General features: G+C 42.3%; 1 protein-coding gene across 2 annotated transcripts in view; it reads left to right on the top strand.

The window, feature by feature from the left end:
* The window catches only part of enpp2 (ectonucleotide pyrophosphatase/phosphodiesterase 2), a 48,185-nt gene that overhangs the window by 24,246 nt on the left and 3,738 nt on the right, over window positions 1-20,201 (top strand). The window contains exons 11-24 of one of the 2 annotated variants that reach the window (XM_074683588.1): window positions 1,028-1,100; window positions 1,245-1,353; window positions 2,657-2,782; window positions 4,546-4,577; window positions 4,911-5,038; window positions 8,533-8,608; window positions 8,721-8,808; window positions 8,886-9,055; window positions 12,487-12,532; window positions 14,836-14,975; window positions 16,994-17,129; window positions 19,413-19,490; window positions 19,582-19,714; window positions 20,030-20,183. In XM_074683588.1, coding sequence (XP_074539689.1) covers window positions 1,028-1,100; window positions 1,245-1,353; window positions 2,657-2,782; window positions 4,546-4,577; window positions 4,911-5,038; window positions 8,533-8,608; window positions 8,721-8,808; window positions 8,886-9,055; window positions 12,487-12,532; window positions 14,836-14,975; window positions 16,994-17,129; window positions 19,413-19,490; window positions 19,582-19,714; window positions 20,030-20,183 — 1,489 coding nt within the window. Of the gene's footprint in view, window positions 1-1,027; window positions 1,101-1,244; window positions 1,354-2,656; window positions 2,783-4,545; window positions 4,578-4,910; window positions 5,039-8,532; window positions 8,609-8,720; window positions 8,809-8,885; window positions 9,056-12,396; window positions 12,533-14,835; window positions 14,976-16,993; window positions 17,130-19,412; window positions 19,491-19,581; window positions 19,715-20,029; window positions 20,184-20,201 lie in introns of both variants that reach the window. The other variant, XM_074683587.1, reaches the window with a different exon arrangement.

The following is a 20,201-nucleotide window of genomic DNA, read 5'->3' as shown; positions in this document are numbered from 1 at the left end:
ATCAAAAAGAAATGTCTCAATCCATCAACATAATTAGCCTTAATGCTTAAAGATGACCTAATCAAATCTTTACATTATGCTGGAGCTGCAGATCCTTATGTCCACGAGTCTGCTGCAACTACCTTAGCTTAACAGATGAAGAAGAAGAAAAACTTCGATTCAGGATTTTCAGCTGAGAGTTTTATTGAAGAACTGAACACACAAAGAAATGATTATTTCTCTCTCACACAGGAGATTCGAAGTCAATACATTGGACGTGGTATAAATCTCCTTATTTACCAAAACAATAAAAACAAAATAGGACTAGCTTGATGCTAACGTACATTGAAAATTGCATTAATATGCTAGTGTTAGCATACACAGGTAAAACTTTGGCTTCAAAATAGTATTTCAACTTTCATTACTGTAACATATCATGGCTACTCTTTGTGAAAAATACAGAGAACTCCAAATGTCAAAATACTCACAGGCAAATGAAAGAACAGTTATGTGCAGGCTCATGGCTGGCTTCATAACTACGGCAAGGTTCCAAACAACTTGGAATAATGCCATAACCACTTCAAGACACTAGATGGCCTACTTTGGTCAGTAACATATTTCAAAGCAGTACATCATCGTCATGTGACATGTGGTTTTTACTTATTTACTAAATATTTCCATACAGAGGTATCCAGACCCAGAGACCTAATTTATGTATAACTTAAAACTTATTAAGCTACCTTTTCTCTAGAGAAAATTCACAGGAGGTGCAAGTGGAACATTTCTAATTGGTGCATTGACTTGGTTTAATAATTCCTGATCAATTATCTTTTTTTCAGCCTGATAGCCAGTTGGCGTAAAGTCTACAACTGACTTTTTCAAACCTTGAGTTTTTTTCTAATGGTTAGGGGATGTTCTTCAGCTTGTATCAAACTGATTGGAGGAGTGGTTTAGACATGACTAAATGTTCCAGGGAGCACGCAGGACTTGGATCCTGTCCATGAAATGTGTGAATATTCTGACTGAATAGATGATGTGTGTGTCTCAGGCCCTATGTTTACGCCATGCACTCTGAACAGCCCGACACATACGGACACAAAATGGGTCCACTGAGCGCTGAGGTGAGTACTGCTACGTTGTTTTTTCTCTTTTTGTGTCTTTGTTTGTAGCTTTGTCTGTTAGAGTCATAAAGTTTAACACAAGAACAAGTCATTGGCGCACATTCACCACATTTCTGTGTGTGTGTGTGTGTGTTCTTGTGTCAGCTCAACAGCCCTCTGAGGGTAATCGACAGGATCGTCGGCCAGCTGATGAACGGACTGAAACAGATGAAGCTTCACCGCTGTGTTAACATCCTCCTGGTGGGAGACCATGGTACGAACAGAAACACACTCACACCTTTTCACCAAGGACTCACATTCTTTATTTGAAGCAGAAGGAGCTTTGGTATTGTTTTTTTGGAGCTATGACGGACAATCGGACAAAAAAGAGCTGTTCAGACTTAAAGAACGTGAAGTTTCTACCCCACTTTAACTTTTTGTTAAACTGCTGCTGTCTTTGTTGACAGTTTATTTAGCTTTTTTCATGCAGAGATGAGGCCAGGAGAAATATAGCAGGAAGTGATGATTCTTTCTACCATTCAATGGGCTGCAGCGTTTCTAGCTCCACCTTCTGAGGCCAGATCTGTACAGTGATGGGTGTAACAAGTTACAAAGTAACGCATACAGTAACTTTTTTGGGTAAACAGTAGTGTAACGTGTTACTACTATAAATATGGTAACAAAACGTAGTTCCTTTTGCAGTTGGGCAGAACAGTACTTTTCCCAAGGATCGATTTGACAGCAACAATGCCTCAGCTGCTCGCATGCGCAATAGTTGCGGACACTCACTGAAACTAACCCCTAAATTCCACCGCACGCGCCACGCAGGGCAACGGAGCGCCGTGGTCTTGCTCCGATTGTCAAACATCACTGGAAGCAGCGCTCTGCGCAGCGTTGCAGCACTCAATCTGGAGGGGGGAAGGCTGGTCACGAGTCACAGGCTCTCGTGTGAATAGCGATATCACACGATCACCATCCACTCCAATAACTTTTGATGTTAGTCCACACCTTGTCCTTTCTGCCTGTATCCTTATTAAAAGGATGTTTCAGATCATACAGAATGTTGAACTTATCCACTTCCAAGATCAGCTTCTCTTCATCCATGCCTTTGTGTAGCGTCTAGGACCCTCGGACCGACTGTTTACCTGATGCATGTGCCTTCAGATGTGTCGTCTTTACAACATATGTGGGGAAATTTACGTTCGAGAGTTAGTGCATTGTGTTTTATTTGGAATCTTCTGGGTACTTCACACAGTGACTTCCCGTCTAGTGCTTTCTTATCGACAGTAAATTTACAAGGTTTGGAAGCAGCCGCACAGAAAATAGACCTGAAGCATATTTCTTGTGCCAGGGCATGCGCTGGCGCTTCAGCAGCGCTTGCAGTGGAATTTGCCTGATAGATTACAATGGAAGCTAAGTGCTCCGCAAGGGCCCTGTGCTCTTGCTGAATAAATGTGACTGTAATGTGAATATATTAAATCTATGAGTACATTTTTCTGCTTGATTAGACACAAAATGGATCAGTTTAGAGTGTGTGTAGTACTGTGTTCCTCCCTCACCCTCCTGTGTGTCCTCAGGTATGGAGGAGGCCCACTGCGACCGCACAGAGTTCCTCAGTAACTACATGACCAACGTTGATGACATCATCCTCACCCCGGGGTCACTGGGCCGAATTCGCTCCAGAAACCCCAACAACACCAAATGTGAGAGACAAACTGAGAAGCTGAAGCTGATTCACTGTTCAACATTTTTTTATATTTTTACATCCAGTCAGAGTCTGCACGTCAGCAAAATGAAGCCTCAGTAGAGCATGTGTGTGTCAGTACAGTCCATTTACCATTCAGCTGATTTATTACCTCAGGAAAGGTTTTCTTAAGGACTTTGAGGTCTCGTTAAGTAGTTTCCAGTTTTCTTTAATACAGCGTGATGTTTGTGTTGTGAATTATAATCCCACTCAGTCAAAGAGGATTTTCTTTAGGGTGAGGCTTCCTTCCTTCCTGAGAAATATGCTTCAGAGATCTGCTTCACTGATCTTTGAGAGGGAATTCAGGTTTTCACTGTGTTGTTGACACACATGCACACACACGTAGGCTAAGTTTCTACAAACTTAGCATCACATATAATGTCATATTTTACTTTCCCTTCTAGTAAATATGGTTTTTGAAGCTTATTTTGGCTGCTGCTGCTGCAGGGAGCCTCTGAGGAGCTGAATCAGCTGTTACAGTGAATAATTGACACAAAGGCATTAATCAGTGTGGAGAGCATTAACTCAGGGATTTCAGGCTCATTTCAGTTCGAGGGCCCCATTCAGCCCAATGTCAACTTGTGAGCCGGACCATTGGCATCATACAAAAAAAAAAAGCTAAACAACAAGTGATTTTTTCCTTTTGTTTCGATGCAGGAAGTACAAGTATATAATAAAAGTCTGAAATTTAATGAACTATCCTTTTAGAAAACATTTCATGACCAGCCTGAGATTACTCTAGAACATACCATAAATTTCAGCAGTACCTCAGTCTATCCTGGGCACAGATAGGGATGGGCACCTTTAAAATTTGAAATGATGAGATACCAATGCCTGGTACATAGGAATTGGTACCGTTACTCAATGGTACCAGTTTTCAGTTTCTTTTGTGTATTTATGTGGTAATTAATATTATTTTTTAATGATAAAATCTCAAAGTTTTTCAATTCATTTATTTTCTAAGTCATTTTTTGGGCTTTTCTTGCTTTTAGTGATAGAGGACTGGACAGTGGATGGAGTAAGAAAGGTGGAAAGTTTTTCAGTTTAACAAATTAATTTCTCAGTTTATAAACTTGCAGTGCTGTGTTCATGTCCAGCATGGAAAATCAGCTACTCTACCACTCCTTCACAGTCACAAATATGCATTTAGGTACTGAAGCATGGTACCGTATCGGTACTCTGTACTCCGGACAGAATTCAGTTGGTACCTATAAAAGTACCTAGTTGGGTGGAATTTTTGAACTGGGGGGGGCTTGACACAGCATCTTAATGAGTTACCTTTCCACTCCATACCTGAATCAAAATGCGTTTTATCTTAACATTTGTATATGAAACAGTTATCCCTTGGGCTGTATGTTTGTCACCATAGACTGCCTTTCTCTTAAAAACATTTTAAAAGATGCGGCTGCAGCTGTGAGAAGCTGAAAACTGGGCAAAACAGTTTTTAAGGATTATAAAGGTAAAGGAGGCCAGTGACTGTCCCAAGATTCATCATCTTACACTAAACCTCTGTGAAGACATTGTTCTCAGAGTGTCTGATCAATTTGAGGAGACGTCTCAGAGTTTTAGTAATTATCAGTTTTTCTGTGCGTCAGACACTTTGTTCAGTCCCAACAGGCTGAGTTCATGGAGTTCAGACTGAGAGTAAAGAACAGTCTGTTTGTTGTCCTGAACAAGCTTTGCAACAGTTTCTCATCCTCCGACCTCTCTCCTGCTTTTCAGACGACCCAAAGGCTGTTGTTGACAATCTGACAGTAAGTATCAAACCTGCATGAAAACATGAGAGCTTCTGTGGACTTAGACCAAATAACTGCCACTTAAAGTGCAATATGTAATACCAGGAAGCTATCAGGATCACAAATAAGTGACTGTTTCATTGAATCACTTCTGCTACAGGAATCAAATCAAGGAGATATATAGAGAGGGATATTGATTGGCAAACTTTAAAGAGGGGTTAATCTGCTGCCCTGTATTTTAAACATAGATTAAAAGTTACTTTTACCATGCGTGGTAGCTGCTCATGTGGTATAACAAGCCTTGTTCTTCTCTCCGTTGGGCTAAACTCATCCTGTGCTCCTCTGTTTCAGTGTAAGAAAGCAGAGCAGCACTTTAAGCCGTACCTGAAGCAGCACCTGCCAAAGAGACTGCACTACGCCAACAACCGACGCATTGAAGACATTCACCTGCTGGTGGAGAGGAAGTGGCACGTAGCCAGGTACTGAGCCATCGTTATTTAAAAGTGGAACAAAATATGGGGACAAATTTTTCAGGCTGAGACTCCAAAGTAGCTTTACTAGAGTCCAGTGACCCTATGCTGTGGAAATTCACTAAAAGACAAATCCAAAAATCAACAAAACCTTCAAAAAAAAAAAAAAAAAAGCTCAAGATACTTATTTTGCTGATCTGCAGAAAATCAGACTACCCTTGGTCACATGTTCCTCTAATGATAAAGATGATATAGATGTTGTATAGATCCTGGTTAAGTCACCTCTGGAGTCTCCGACAAAGAAAAAGAGATCAAACATTTTCTGGTTGCGTGCTTTAATATCAGTTATAACCTCTGTTTTTTATTTTTTCACAATAATAACGGGTTTGTCAGAATTCATATTTCTGGAACATGACTATGGAGCCAAAATGATGACTTTAAAGGTAGGGTCTGCAGGGGTTTTCATTACTTGTTAGTAAACACAACATTCAAAGCTCCTCCTCCTTGGCTCAGTGCCAGCAGCAGCACAAACCCACAGCCTCCAACCGTGACAACTTGAACACACTCACTAGCCCAGCAACCACCTGTAGCATCACGTTTCTACGTGGGCGGAACTTGAGAGCCATGCACCTGACTTAGCATGTTGGCACAAGCTAATCACATCAAAAAGCTAACTCACATTGTTCTTTGTCCCAAGCTACTCTCCAAGTTCCTGAAAGGGGTGAAAGTCGAGCCAAGCTTCACCCTTGTTTTAGGAAATATTCTTCTTCTTCTTCTTCTTCTTCTTCTTCTTCTTCTTATTATTATTATTATTATTATTATTATTATTATTATGTAATAATTTAATTTAAAAACACGCCACAATGCAAAACTTTATAGAAACAAATAATGTAATATTTTATGTCCATGTTTTTAACTTCAGCAAAATGTTATTGCCTTTTTGATGCCATTACTTTTTTTCTTACAACAGACAGACATAAAGTGAACATAAAATGTTTCTATTTTTTTTTCAGTTTCAGGATGTTTCTTTTTAAATGACAAATTTAAGGCGTTTTCAGACCTGGACTGTTTGGTCCACTTTAAACGGACCAGGGTTTGTTTCCCACGCTGGTGCGAACTTTTTATGCAGGTGTGAATAGACACAAACAAACCCTGGTGCGGACCAAACAACCGGACCAAGACCCACTTTTTGAGGTGGTCTCGGTCCGCTTCCAAACGAACTCTGGTGCGGTTCGTGGTTCTCCGGTGCAGATCTGAATACAAACCAAGGTCCATCCAAACTAACTACAGGATACATGTGCCTTTTGGGCCTATAAAGCCACCGTAACCTAACCGTCTTTGGTTCATACCTGATCCTCCATCTTCTGTTTAGCCATGCTGTTGCTAGCATGTTGTGGGTCAGGACATGCAGAGCATAGCGTCTCCTTGCTGCGTGCATTCGTCTTTGCTGTTCCAAAATTGTAAACGGTGTTGTTAAGCTGCTTTGAAGGAGCTGCTCTTGAAACTGAAAATGATTTTGCAGCTCTAATAAGAGCACAAACACAGGTTTACCTCCATTTCCAGGTCTGTATTCTGTGTGCAGCCCTTTGTCTGTGCTGTCCAATGAGAGCACTGATGGTCACACATGTGGATGGGTTTACAGAATATAGTCCACTTGCAAAAAGTACAATCTGAATACAAACCGCACCAAACGATAAAAAATAAAGTCCGCTTTTGGTCCGGACCAAACAAGTGGACCAAAGGACTTTTCTGGTCTGAACACAGCCTAGATTTTGGATACCAAACATTTAAGTCATGGTTTTGGCTCCATACATGTTGTATGCCTCAGATTATATCAGCATAATATCCATCTACAGTCATTGATGAAAAGCACCTCTGTGACTTGATGACAGCTGATGCATTCTCCTCTTAAACTCTCTAATTTGTTTGTACTACAGCCTCAAATCCTTTAATATCCAGTTATCTGATGTTAAAGCCTGACACCAAGCAGGAGAAAAAAGGTTCATGGTGATTTAATCCTGTCATGTTGCCCGCAGTAAGGTGCTCTGCAGATCTGTACAGTCACAGTGTCGATGTGGCGTTTCCAGCCCACCCATCTGTGGCCTTTTTACTGCACATCTTGCTCCACTTAACAACACGTTTTATGTCAACACGGCTGCTATCGATGCATCATTAACACATGTAGCGCTGAAAGCTTTTAAGACGTGCTGTCTCCAGCCACACTCACATTAAAAAAAAACACATCTGACAGAGCTGCAGCTGCTGAGACGTTAATGACGCTCCAAAAAGAGCTCTGACAGGCGTACGTTCTGAGCTCTGAGCGCTCGAGCTGCAGCGACTCAGGGACAAAGTAAACCATGAAGTCATCACGAGAGAAACACGGGCCGCCTCAGCTTTCAGTGCTGTGTGTCTGAGTGTGTGTGCATCAGGCTGTGGGGCTGTTTTGGTTGGTTGGAAGGCTACATTCTCTCTCCCTTACACACACACTCACACACACTCACACACTCACACACACATGCTGAACTGTTAAATGAAAGAGATCTTTGAGGTCTCTGAGCAGCTCAGATAGACAGACAGGCTAATCACTGGCACCAGAGCTGTGAGCAGAGCTTACACACACACACACACACACACACACACACACACACACACACACACACACACACACACACACACACACACACACACACACACACACACACACACACACACACACACACAGATAGATGTGCATGAGTCTAAGGCAGCTTAATTCTGAAACCTACTAACTTTTCACACACCAACTGAAACTGACTTTGTCTTGCCATTCACATTTTTCACATACCTGTGACCTACCCCTGAGAAACACACACACACTCACACACATTCTCAAACACACAGTACATTAGGGTGTCTCACTGGAAGTAGAGAGAAGTGGCTGTTTTTCAATCAGAGGACTGTGGTTAAGGTGTGTGAAGAGAAGCTTGTCCTGAGCTGAGGGCTCATGGAGGTGAACACTAACAGCCCACTGCAGTCATACTGTATGCTACATCAGTGTTTTTCACCCAGCATGCACTGCTGTTTTTCTGTTTGTTGCATATTTGACCATCAGCATCCAGAGGTCACTTCGGTTAACTTTTGAGTTTTGAGTGACAGTGTGCTCTTTGGGAAATAAGGGATGTTCTTCATGAAAGTAAGGCTAAGCTATGCTCACTGGAAACAAAGCTACACTAAACTCAGCATTTCTATCTGCCCCATCAATGCTGGGCTCCAACCTCTGTATGAGAAACAAACAGATGACTCCATGGAGACCACATTCATGCATATGCTCTGTGTTTGGCATCATATGCTGGATATGAACGTCACATTTGAGTGATGTCACGCTGCAGGTGCTGCTGTTGTAATCCACTGATCTTCAGTTATACACACCAGGTCATGATAGAAACGACTTCAGCACTCAATGATCATAACTTCTCTAACAAGAGCCTGCGTCATTAAAAATCCTGACTTTGGCTTTAACACAGGAGAGTTCCTGAGGGGAGGAGGCACTGTGGGTTCGCTGGGGACCATGGATACGACAACAAGATCAACAGCATGCAGGTAAACCTCATCATGATCTGACTTCATCACATGAAGTTCACTGTAGCTCAGCAGCCCAAGCCCACAGAGGTTCACCACATCAACCTAAATCTGCTCCATCTTTGTTTTTCAGACCATCTTCTTGGGCTATGGACCCACTTTTAAGTTCAAGACCAAAGTCCCAGCGTTTGAGAACATCGAGCTGTATAACGTCATGTGTGGTGAGACAGAGTTCTGTGACGCGTGTTTATCACAGTTTCTTTTGGCCTGCCGGTGAAACGTTTCCTGTCTCTGTCAGATCTGCTGGGTCTGAAACCAGCACCCAACAACGGCACCCATGGCAGTCTGAACCACCTGCTGAGAGGCCCCCCCTACAGACCCACCATGCCTGAGGAGGTTTCCAGACCAATAGCCTCTGGTCTTGTTCCTGCAGGGGCAGACGACCTGGGCTGCAGCTGTGATGATAAGGTCAGCCATGTTGACTCAGGGGCAGACCTGGCATCAGCTTCCTGTCAACAGTTTGCAGGAGACTGGCTTGACTGTCAGCTCACCTGTACCCGAGAACACGAGTGATGATGAAATCATAAGGGTTTCATTTAACTCCATCCAAAAATCACTCAGTCCAGAAACCAGTAATAAACGTCCAGATAAGAAAAAAGGTGTGGATGATATATGGATGGATGGATATGAGCATCCATCCTGTGGGAGCGCTGTAAAGAGATAATCATCTGCATGACCTCTTCATATTATTTCAAATTTGAAACACTGAAAACATGAGGTGATGCAGCTTTTGGGATTTAATGCATCTGAGGATTTCATGAAAACATCATAACACAAAAAGGTGCTTTCTAGACAGAGGTTCTACATACCTTTAGTCCACGGAACAACTCTTCCAGAGCTAAAAGGTTCCTGTGACCTATTGTCTGTGTCCAGACCAGTTAGTATGGAAAAAAAAATGTAATTGCACTACACAGCCAGGCCAATAGAGGGCAGTAAGACAAGAAAAGAGGCCATTCAGCAAAGATGATACCATTCTTCTTGAACCTCTTTAAATTATTATCAAATGCTCATCAAATGAAAAAATTCTGATAGCTGTAAAAAAAAAAAAAGAAAGAAAAAAAAAAAGAAAAAACCAGGATGTGTTCCAGAGGACTTTTTCTGTGTTTGAACAGCTGTTGTAAACTGGATATCTACTGACACATTCAGCTGAAGGTCTCCAGTTTACAGGGTCACTCTTCAAAGGAGCTGTGAGGAGTTTTTAAGTGAGCTTGAAAAAGTCTCCCTTTAAGACAAAGGTCCAATTGTAATCCCCTATTTAAAATGAGGTTATCACAAGCGGCAACCTCTGGTCTGAGAATATGAGACAATGCTGAATTGCAAAAATCTGCTGTTTCTCCAGTGTTTGCTTGAGGCTGGCTCCAGAAGTAGCAGAAGTCACATACACACCAAACCAAAAAAGATGTTTTCACAGCAGAAATCAACCCATTTACAACCTGGTTCAAAAAACGTCTACCGTCTGTGTCGCTAATTTTACTGCCGGCACCCACTGTGCTTGGCCGTTTGGAGGATATTAAGATCGTGAGCTCCCCCAATAAGAGGCACAGCTGAGGGTCACGTGACTGACAGGCGCTCTTTGGCTGTAAGCAAAGCCCTTGCCACTACCAATATGGCTGCTATAGCCGATGTGCTTCATTTTCCATTTCAGAAACAGACGGGTGACGTCGGCAAGACAACGTCCATGTTTTATACAGTCTATGGATTATCAGCACTGATGTATGTTATCTCAAAATGCTACTTCGTAGCTTCCAGATCGGGTCGGGCAGGACTAGCTTGATCCAAGTCTCTATGACAACACCACACCAGCTGATGAAGTTTAGTTATGAGAAGTGTTTTTTCTCTGCTGAAAATGATTTCTGTGATTAATTTTGTAGTGGTGGTGGACACTGGAGCCTAACTTTCAGACAGAAAAAGGACAGAAGAGCAGAAGAAAGATAAACAGGAGAGAGATAAAACACAAGCTAAAGGCTAAAAGGGCTAAACTGTTTGTGCTAATGTTCATCCCAACCCACAGTCAGCAGTTATTCTGCAGTGGTCTGTTCAAACTTGAGTCTATCAATAAAATGAAGAGGGAGGTAACATTAGCTCTGATTGGTAGATGACTGACAGGGAATAACCAGGATTCACTAATGTTACACATTACAGACACGTCTCAGAGCACCAGGCTGCCAGCTGAGCTATGTATGGACAGCCACTAAACTACTCTACAAACTGACAGTTAGCTTGTTGTCACGTTTCAAACAGTGCTACGTAACTGTACTGATAAATACCTTACCTCATCGCGTTGTAAAAATTTTGTCTTGAACAAAGAATTTGTTCCAAAAAAAAATACACGCCTGGTTAAAAGTCACATCTTTACGACAGTGTGTACGACAGAGACTCCAGGCCAGAAGGTGGCGAGGCAGTCAGATTAAAACAGATCCTCTTCACAGCATCCTTTAACTGAAACACTGGAAGCTGACAGAGACATATTCACGCTATCATGTTCAAAGAAGACTAGTGATTACGAGGTACTAAACCAAGTTCTTCACAGCAGGGGGTCAGCTTTTTGTAGACGGAGGGAGGAGTAAAAAAAATCATAAAGGCTGCTCCATTAATCAGAGATGTTTAGTGTGGAGGTCCCGGCTCCAAAGTTTCTGCATTAAAAAACTACCTTTTAGATATAACTAGTAACATAAACCATCATCTGCTCCCATAAAGTGCTGTAAAAAATACACTTGTGAAAAACACTGTCAGAAATTAAATCTATATTTTTAAAGATTTCTATGAAGAGACACAACCATGAGAAAGCAGTGAGGTAGTGGTATCTCATGTTTGCTCTCTCTTTAGTAAGCTGGACACCAAGCCAATCTGCATTCAGTGGATTAATGTGATCATTTTCATCCTTTTGAGTTCATGTAATGGGGCAGTTTTTCCATTATGAGGTTTTTTAACCTGGTATAAACTCTACTGTATCTTAGTGAATAGCTCAGAGCAGTTGTGAATTATTTATGAGTTGTTTAACAGGTTAACTTTAACTCTGGTGAAATTGCCCATCATCATGCTCTCAAACAGTCTCCTGTAGATCATGACCTGATGTTTCAGCTCCCTCTTCCTTACTCACAGTCACACACACACCATCAGACACAACTCCCTCCATTTAATCAGGCTCATCAAGTCTGACATTGTGTGCTGAGGGTACGGAAAATGGAACAAACAATGATTCACATTGGACATCAGCAAACAGGGCTCAAACTGATGTTTCCAAACAGTTGACTTACAGACATGCTGCGACTCTCATCACCATGTTTGACGCTGCGGGACATGTGACTCCAGTACAAGTCTTTCTTTTGCAGTGCTTTGTTGCTGAGCGATCAGATCTATGAGACGAATCATCCACATGGGGCTCAGATCCATGATCATCTGATGATTTCTGTGTCTGAAGCATGTCTGACTCAAAGTTTGTGTCTAATCATCTGTTTTCTTCTCTTCAGCTTTTTCCAAGAACTGAGATAACTTTGTTGCTTCCTGCTGCGGAGCCTGAAACATCTCACCTCCAGTCAGTCTGTTCACATCAGCGTAGAAAATCTGCTCAATAAAAATCTTATGTGGGGATTAAAAAAACTTGCAAATAGAGCTTTTGAACTGTTCAGACTGGAAGTGAGTTGTCGTCAGCCCTCCTCTGCAGCGTGTGTCTCCTCATCTTCACTGTGTTTGTGATTCCCATGACGATCTCTGGCATGAGATTGTTTCAATCTCCGATCTTTTTGCAGTTGCGTGTAAAAAGTAGGGGCCAGAGAGGTTTGAAAGTGACCCTTGTACGAGGCTATAACCTGGAGTCACTCTGGCTCTGTCTCTTACAGAACAAAGTGGAGGAGCTAAACCAGCGACTGAGGCAAGCCATGGATGGTTAGTGTTTCACCATACTACCACATTTAGACATTACTGACCTCTTTTAGTCAAAGAACAACACAGATTTTTCCTGTCTTCTCTTTGAGGTTATCAGGCACAAAAGTTTTGAGCTGCTCCAGTAGATCACCTCAGCAGGCTGCAGAAACATTAACCACAGTGACTCTGGTTTAAAGTGTCAACTCAAAGTGTGACAAGGAGTTTCAGAGGGTACACATGTGACATCAGTGAGTGGAACATGAATTTACATTTTTCACTGTTGGAGTAGAGCTTCAAAATGCAAAAAGAAGTGAAAGTAAGACAAAAACAATGAGTGAACAATTACTTGAAAACAACAGTTAAAGGTAGACACTGTTCATCGGCTCATCCAAAGTGTAAGACCACAGTCCAAAAAACGTGAAACCTCTTAAATAAAACAATAAGTTTGAAAATGGACTCAGAAATGAGGAGCTCCCCCGTTCTTGTTGATCTCTTCCTGCTTGATGAGAGTGTTTCCAGGAGGCTCCAAGCGGTGAAGATGTCTTCATGGAGGATCATCCACTGTCTGGACCTGATGTCCATTTCTGTAAACTTCCCTCTCCATCCATCCCCAAATGTTGTCAGAGTGATTTAGATCAGGGGAACATCAGGATGGTCCAAAGAGTGAGCTGATTCCTCTGGAAGAAGTCCTTTGTCAGGCGCCCATTGTGACCTGCAGCGTTGTCCTGTTGAAAAACCCAGTCATTCCCACACAGACCAGGGCCCTCAGTCATGAAGGAGGCCCCCTGCAACATCTCCACAGAGCCAGCCACCGTTTGACGCCCCTGACCAACCTGAAGCTCCATTGGTCCATTGAAGGAAAAAGCCCCAGATCATGATGGCCCCCCTCCACTGTGCCGCCGTGAAAACATCTCCAGTGGGATCTCCTGGTCATGTCAGTAACGTTGAAGCCATCAGGACGTCAAGGTTCAGTTTTTTCTCCTCAGAGAATCAAACTTTCTTCACCTTTCAGTGTCCCATGTTCTTAAAGCTCTTCTCTCTCAGATCCCCATCTGAGAGAGAAGAGCTTTAAGCACAAAACACGTCTTCAAAGGCCTCGTCTCCTTCAACACCACAATTCTGATGGTCATTGGGCTGCAGTCGGCTCCAGTAACGGCCGGAATCTGGGTCCAGGATCATCCTGTGTTTATGGACAGCCAATCAGATCCTCCAGTAAAATGTTTGTGGGTCTACCTCTGGACTCTTTTGTTCCCTAACCCTCAGGATCTTTGAAGAAATCCAAAATGTCTGTCTTACTGCTTCCAACGTCAGTCGTGATGGCGTGTTATGAGAGACCTTTCTGATGCGGCTAAACAATCCAACCACGTTTAGAGAGACAAAGGTTTTCAGCCTTTGTCAGTGTGTGGTCATGACAGAGTGAAAACCTGACAGAAAATGACTTGAATCTGATTTTTTGGGCAGATTTGGTCTTTCAAAGACTATTTCACTTTAATTGTTGTTTGCAAAAATGGTTCACTCAATTTTTTTGTTTTATTTTTTGTCTCATTTCTTCTTTGTATTTTTAAACTCTGCTTATAACCTTTTGAAGATCCAACAGTGCAAAATGTTAATTCTTGCAGTTTCTGAACTGGTCTTAAAGTTTTGATTCGGTGTATTCACCTCATGTTTCTCTTCTGTCTCCTTTGCTCTCTGACAGAAGGCTATGTTAGCTAGGTCAGCTATGTTACAGGGTGTTTTTGGGTCTCAGTCTAGCTGAGCACTTGTGCTGGTTGGAAATGAAGTCAGTGTGTATGCTCGGTCCTCAGACCATGACGACTTTACGAGAAGGATCCTTTAGACACAGAGCTTCTCATTTCTCACCACAACCTCACTCTTCAAAGGCTCCAGACTCAGAGAACCCTGCCGACAAACTGGCCCATTGAGTCATAATAGACCAGAATCTCCTCTGATCTGAAAAGTTAAATCACTGGTTTGTTGTTGACTGGTTGTATTTTTGGGGAGTGGTGTGACTCAAAAACATCTTTTATCTTCGTGAAATCAGAGTTGATCCTTTTCATAACGTTGTTGGGTGATTTGAACCTCTGAGTGCTGCTGAGGGGTCATACTTTTAGTCAGGAACAGTTGACTGGAGCACTTCAAACTTTTGTTGGTTTAAAGAACGATCATTAGTAATTCAAGTTGTAGATGTTAAATAATTTTTCACAACCTCAGGAAACGTACACAATCATTCACACATCTTTTTGTGATCTATGATCGTGCTGTTGTCATGACTTTGTTCTGCCGTGTTCAGTAAGCGTGTCTCATGTCTCCCCGTCCCCTCTCAGACAGCAGGAACCTCCCACACGGTCGACCTGCTGTGCTCTTCCGTACAAAATACTCCATCCTCCACCACAGTGACTACATCAGCGGCTACAGCGAGGCGCTCTCCATGCCTCTGTGGACGTCCTACACCGTCAGCAGACAGGTACGTGTCATTGCAAACTTAAACAGTCAGCTAACAAAGGAGGCATCTTATCCACAGGACGGCTCACTGCAGTGTTTGACAGAGAGGCAGGTTGTGAGAGTAGAATGAATGGCAGAGATGTAGAGCTGGGTATCATTGTTGTAGCAGTGGAAGTGAAGCCTGTGGTGGTGTATGATGGGGCTGAGGGGGATAAACAGAAGGGGACCAAGCACTGAACCCTGGGGGACACCATGTGTGGTGGGGTTGGTATAAGATTTGCCGCTACTGATGTAAATTTATTGAAAACTGTCTGGGAGGAAGGATTTGAACATCAGAGACTTAAAGCAGAGCTGTTTCAGTCTTGCAGTGAGTGTGGAAACCAGATTGTTGTGTTTAGTATTGTTGGTTGGAGCTGAGGTACAGCTTGAGTTGAACTGTGACTGAGTGTTTCAGTGTTTTGGAGAGAAAGCAGAGGTTTGAGATGCATCTGAGGAGCCTGAGGTGCAAAGAGCAAACCGCCTTTCTCTTTGGTGAGCATATATGAAAAGCCAAGGCAGGGAGAGCAGCAGCAAAGACCCAGAGCGAGCATCACATCACTCAGCTAAACATCATGACCTGAACTAACACTACACTCAATTTTTAAGACTAGCAACATTCTCCAGTGACAGATTAGTTTGGATTTTAAAAGTCTACCATACTTAAATCTGAACATCAAATAACTCATCATTGACTTCAGCCAACTAAAAAACAACAACCAACACTATCTTTGGGGTCAAATTTGACAGCAGCTTTTAAACTCGCCCCTGAACAGATTTTTCTTGTCTGAGTTTTCACATCTAAGATGTTTATCCAGATTACTTTGTCTGGCAAAGCTTCTCAAATACACATCTTAAACTACCAAATTTTATCTGTCTACTTCTACTGTTTTATTTTTATTACTTTTTGTGCTCTTAGACTTTTATGATTTTGTTTTTCTGGTTTTGTTTGTCTGACTTTAGGACATGAAAACACACATTTAGCATCTATAAGCTTTGCTTCAGCAGAAACCCCTTCACAGTATTTTATTTATTTTCTTGGAATGATTGGGATTGTGATTATTTCTGGGCAGTGGAAACACTGGGCTGTGGGAACACTGGGCTGTGGGAACACTGGGCTGTGGTAACACTGGGCTGTGGGAACACTGGGCAGTTGAAAAAGGGTTGTGGGAACATTGGGCTGCAGGGAACTAGGGCTGTGAGACATTGAACTGGGGATATAGGGTGGTGACACAGGGCTGTGGGAAAATAGGACTGAGGGAACATTATGCTGTGGGAACATTGGAATGTGGAAACGTAAGGCTATGGGAACATGGAGCAGTGGTGACATAAGACAGTAGGATCATAGGGCAGTGTGAACATCGGACAGTAGGAATAGAGGGCCTACTGGTTGTTGGAAAAGGGATTTGGGGTCAACCTCTGCATGTTCTAGCCAAAGTTGAATTATGTCCTCAGGGTGTTGCTGTCTTGTCCCCCAAAGAAGACAAAAAAACGCACTCTCATTCATCCCTTCTGCCATCAGAGCACTAAACACTGAAAGCAGTTATCAACAGTTGTTTCGTTTTTGTTTTCGTCTTGTTATGTTTTTTTTTTAAGTCCATTCTTCTTTTGAACTTTAACCCACAATGGGAAAACATATATTTATTCTCTATTCCCCTCTAAAGATCTGTTGTCACTGATGTCTTGACGTGTTGTGACTCAAAGAGTCAGTTTCTGTTTGTCCAGTTGGTGGGCTGTAAACTAAACTAACCTTCTATGATGAATAACAGTGAAGTGGCTGAGAAGGTATCATATATTTAGAGTCTCCCTCTGCTGGTTATGAAGGAAAAGTGCAGGCTGAAGGAACATCACATCTGTTTCTGTTTATCAAATGTACCTGTTGTTAAGTGTGAACCAGTTTATTTATTCAGCTCTTTGTGTTCTTTAAGCGCCCTCTGCTGGCAGGAGAGGCTCAGCTCTTCTCTCTCATCTTCATCGTGTGTGTTTGTGTGTTTGTCCCTGCAGGTAGAAGTGTCCCCTCTGCCTGAAGCTTTGTCGAACTGTGTGAGACCTGACACCAGAGTCCCTCCAGCCTACAGTCAGTCCTGCACCAACTACAGAGCAGACAAACAGATCACCTACGCCTTCCTCTACCCTCCTCGTGAGTTTCATGTGGTTTAAAAGTCTTTACCTGCTCTGATGACAAACTCATTATTTTTCAACTCTCTACACTCTCTGCTTGTTAAAGCCTCTGCAAGTTTTAGCAGGTTATGAAATGGACAGAAAATGGTTTTGATGTTACTAAGATTATTTATGACCCATTGAATTGATGCCCGTTGTTCACATTTCTTCTGTAAATATACTCTTATTTTTACTCATGAGCAGACATTACATCCTCATCAGCTGTGAGCCACAGAGTCAAAAAGTATTTTCTAAATTCCTACTGCATCAGCAGGAAAACAGGAAACTGTTTGACATGTTTGACAGATGTCAAGACGTTTTAATATAGGAAAGGGATCCATATTTCCATCCTACTCCTCTTCATGAGACTTCAAAGGTCACAACCAAACATTTCCCTGAATGCTCGAAAGAATAAACTCTATTTGTTCAAAAAGTAAAAAAAAAAAGTCTTTGGCTTCACAAAAACACAAGACACATCTCCAGTTACAAATGAGTCAACATTCATAGACAACAAGAGAGAGCCCAATAAATTAACAATCTGGTGGAAAAAAATCCTCGTACCCACTGGACAATACAAGAATTAAAGTTTAGATGTTTCTTTTTAAATAAGGAGTTTAAGGTAGGGTATGCTGGAGTTTTTTTTTACCTGTTAACACAACATTCAAACTGGGCTCCTCCTCCTTGGCTCAGGGCCAGCAGTAGCACACACCCACTGCCCCAGATTGTGACTACATGAAAACACTCACTCACAGTAACCACCTGTGGCATCAAGTTTCTTAGCATGTTAGCACAGGCTAATCACAGGTATTTGACACATACCTGGTTAGTAGACAGCCAACTTGCGCTTTTGCACTCACAATCATCAACACACAAAGTCACTTGCACACTGGGCGCGCTGTGATTGGCTGATGTAAACGTGCTTACTCTGGACCCAGAAATGTCCTGATACAACCAAACCATCAACATACAGGCAGAGGAGGGGGTTGAGGCAGACACAGAGTCACATTCTTGTTCACCATTTGGAGAATCTACTTACTGACCCCTACCTGAGTGTGTGTAGCCTCTGCATCTCTGTTTCAGGAACATGAGATGTAACATTTATGGATGTGAGAGAACTATCAATATGGCTCCTAAATATTTAAAAACATTTCCCACAGACCTAGGGAAGTTAGAGTCAGCTCCACCTATGTTAGTGCCATATCATCAGCATGTTTAAGGAACCTAAGTTTTCCTCCTGCAGCTTTATTTAGGCTACTGAAGTGAAACAGGGAAGTGCTGAGATAACTCCTAAGAATGAAAGTGAAAACGTGGCGTGTGGTCATGCTGCATCATGGTGCTTCACACTCATCACTCTCAGTTAAAAAAAAAAAAAAAAAACAGCACAGCACATTAGATGAGAGAAAAGAAGCTTTACAAGAGTAATTTAAAAGAAGTTAAAACTGTGAAGTGTCTGATAGTTGGTGGGAGGGAGCTCCACAGTCTAAGAGCTTTACCTGGGAGGGCCCAGTGGCTGTTAGCTGGGGTCTCAGAAGATTCAGCAGAGCTGCAGCCACTGATCTTAGAGCGTAGGCTCAGACCAGGTCCACATGTTGCCAGGTACTTTGGAAACCTGATATATTTTCATATGTTCAGTCTTTTGTCCACACAAAACAACAGTTTTACTTCACTAAAAATGATGTTTTCCCAAAAACTCCAGACAAAGTGAAGATTTTCATGGTTTCATGCAGACACAAGTAAACTGAGATTTTGGTTCTCAGTTGTCACAGATGAATAACAGAAGTTCATTCTGATTGGACGGCATGGGTTTCACACCTGAAAAATGCGCCAAATATGAGTTTGTCATGCTTTAAGCTGCACTCACCAGCGGATTTACCTGGGGTGTGGGGATGAAAGTATCTATTAAAACAATAAAGGGGGGATATTTGTTTTCGAAAATACCCAGCCACGTGTTCACAAAGCCTCAGAGGGTCAAAGATCTGTTGAATGTTTTGGAACGAGTCCATTTAAATCTTTAAAAGTGACAAGTTAAGTCTTGAAATTAATACAATTAGAGTGGAGAAGAGTGGAGGAGTGGAGGGACCAAAAAACTATGATTTCAGATTTGTTGGGTCGAGCTTTAAAAAGGGACATCTAGCTTTACCTTCAGTGAGGAAGTTGACTTAATCATCCAAACCATTTCTGATTATTGGGATGTGTGAGAATATACAACATGGAAGATTTTACTCTCTTATCATGACAATGTTTCTTTTTTCTTTTTCTGCAGAGCTGTCCTCAACCATGGACAAGAAATATGACGCTGTCCTCATCACCAACACTGTCCCCATGTATCCGGCCTTCAAGAGTAAGTCAACCAGAGATTTCTCTACAGGCTCAGACCCCTGTGGATAGATTCACTGACACATTAGCACTGATATCTTGACTCCATCTCACAGGAATATGGGGATACTTCCAGAGGGCGCTGGTGAAGAAATACGCCACAGAGAGAAACGGGGTGAACGTGCTGATCGGACCTATATTTGACTACGACTATGATGGCGTCAGGGACTCAGCTGAGAAGATAAGAGAGTAAGAATGCTGTTCGACTTTCCGTTTAATTCACCTTAAATGAAACATTTTTTTTAAGTAAGTGCCTGTACTCATGCCTGTACTCAAAAGATTTCCAAAAAGTCCAGTTTCTTTTTTGAACCATGTGTTTAATCTTTTAACTGGGAAACTTTAAGAACTGTCTCATCCAGCAGCAGCAAATCACGGTACCAGAGCTAGACCACAGGATGCTGCTGTGTTACCACCACCTTCAGTTAGTGTGTTGTCTCTGAAAATGATCTTTGACAAGAGAAAGAGGGAAAAATAAAAATGAATGGCTCATCTCCTCTATTAAAGGTATGTCAGTGGGACGATACCTGTCCCCACACACTACTTTGTGGTCCTGACCAGCTGCCTGGACTTCACACAAGCTGCAGACTCGTGTAGCGGTCCGCTCAGCAGTGCTGCCTTCATCCTGCCACACCGACCGACCAACGACGAGACCTGCAATGTAAGACACCCCACATCT

The sequence above is a fragment of the Halichoeres trimaculatus genome, unplaced genomic scaffold (assembly GCF_033239565.1).
Source record: "Halichoeres trimaculatus isolate MK-OKI-2021-1 unplaced genomic scaffold, fHalTri1.1 fHalTri1_scaffold_12, whole genome shotgun sequence".
Taxonomy (NCBI): Eukaryota; Metazoa; Chordata; class Actinopteri; order Labriformes; family Labridae; genus Halichoeres; species Halichoeres trimaculatus.
Note: the sequence above shows the minus strand (reverse complement) of the source record. Positions and strands in the feature narration are given on the sequence as shown.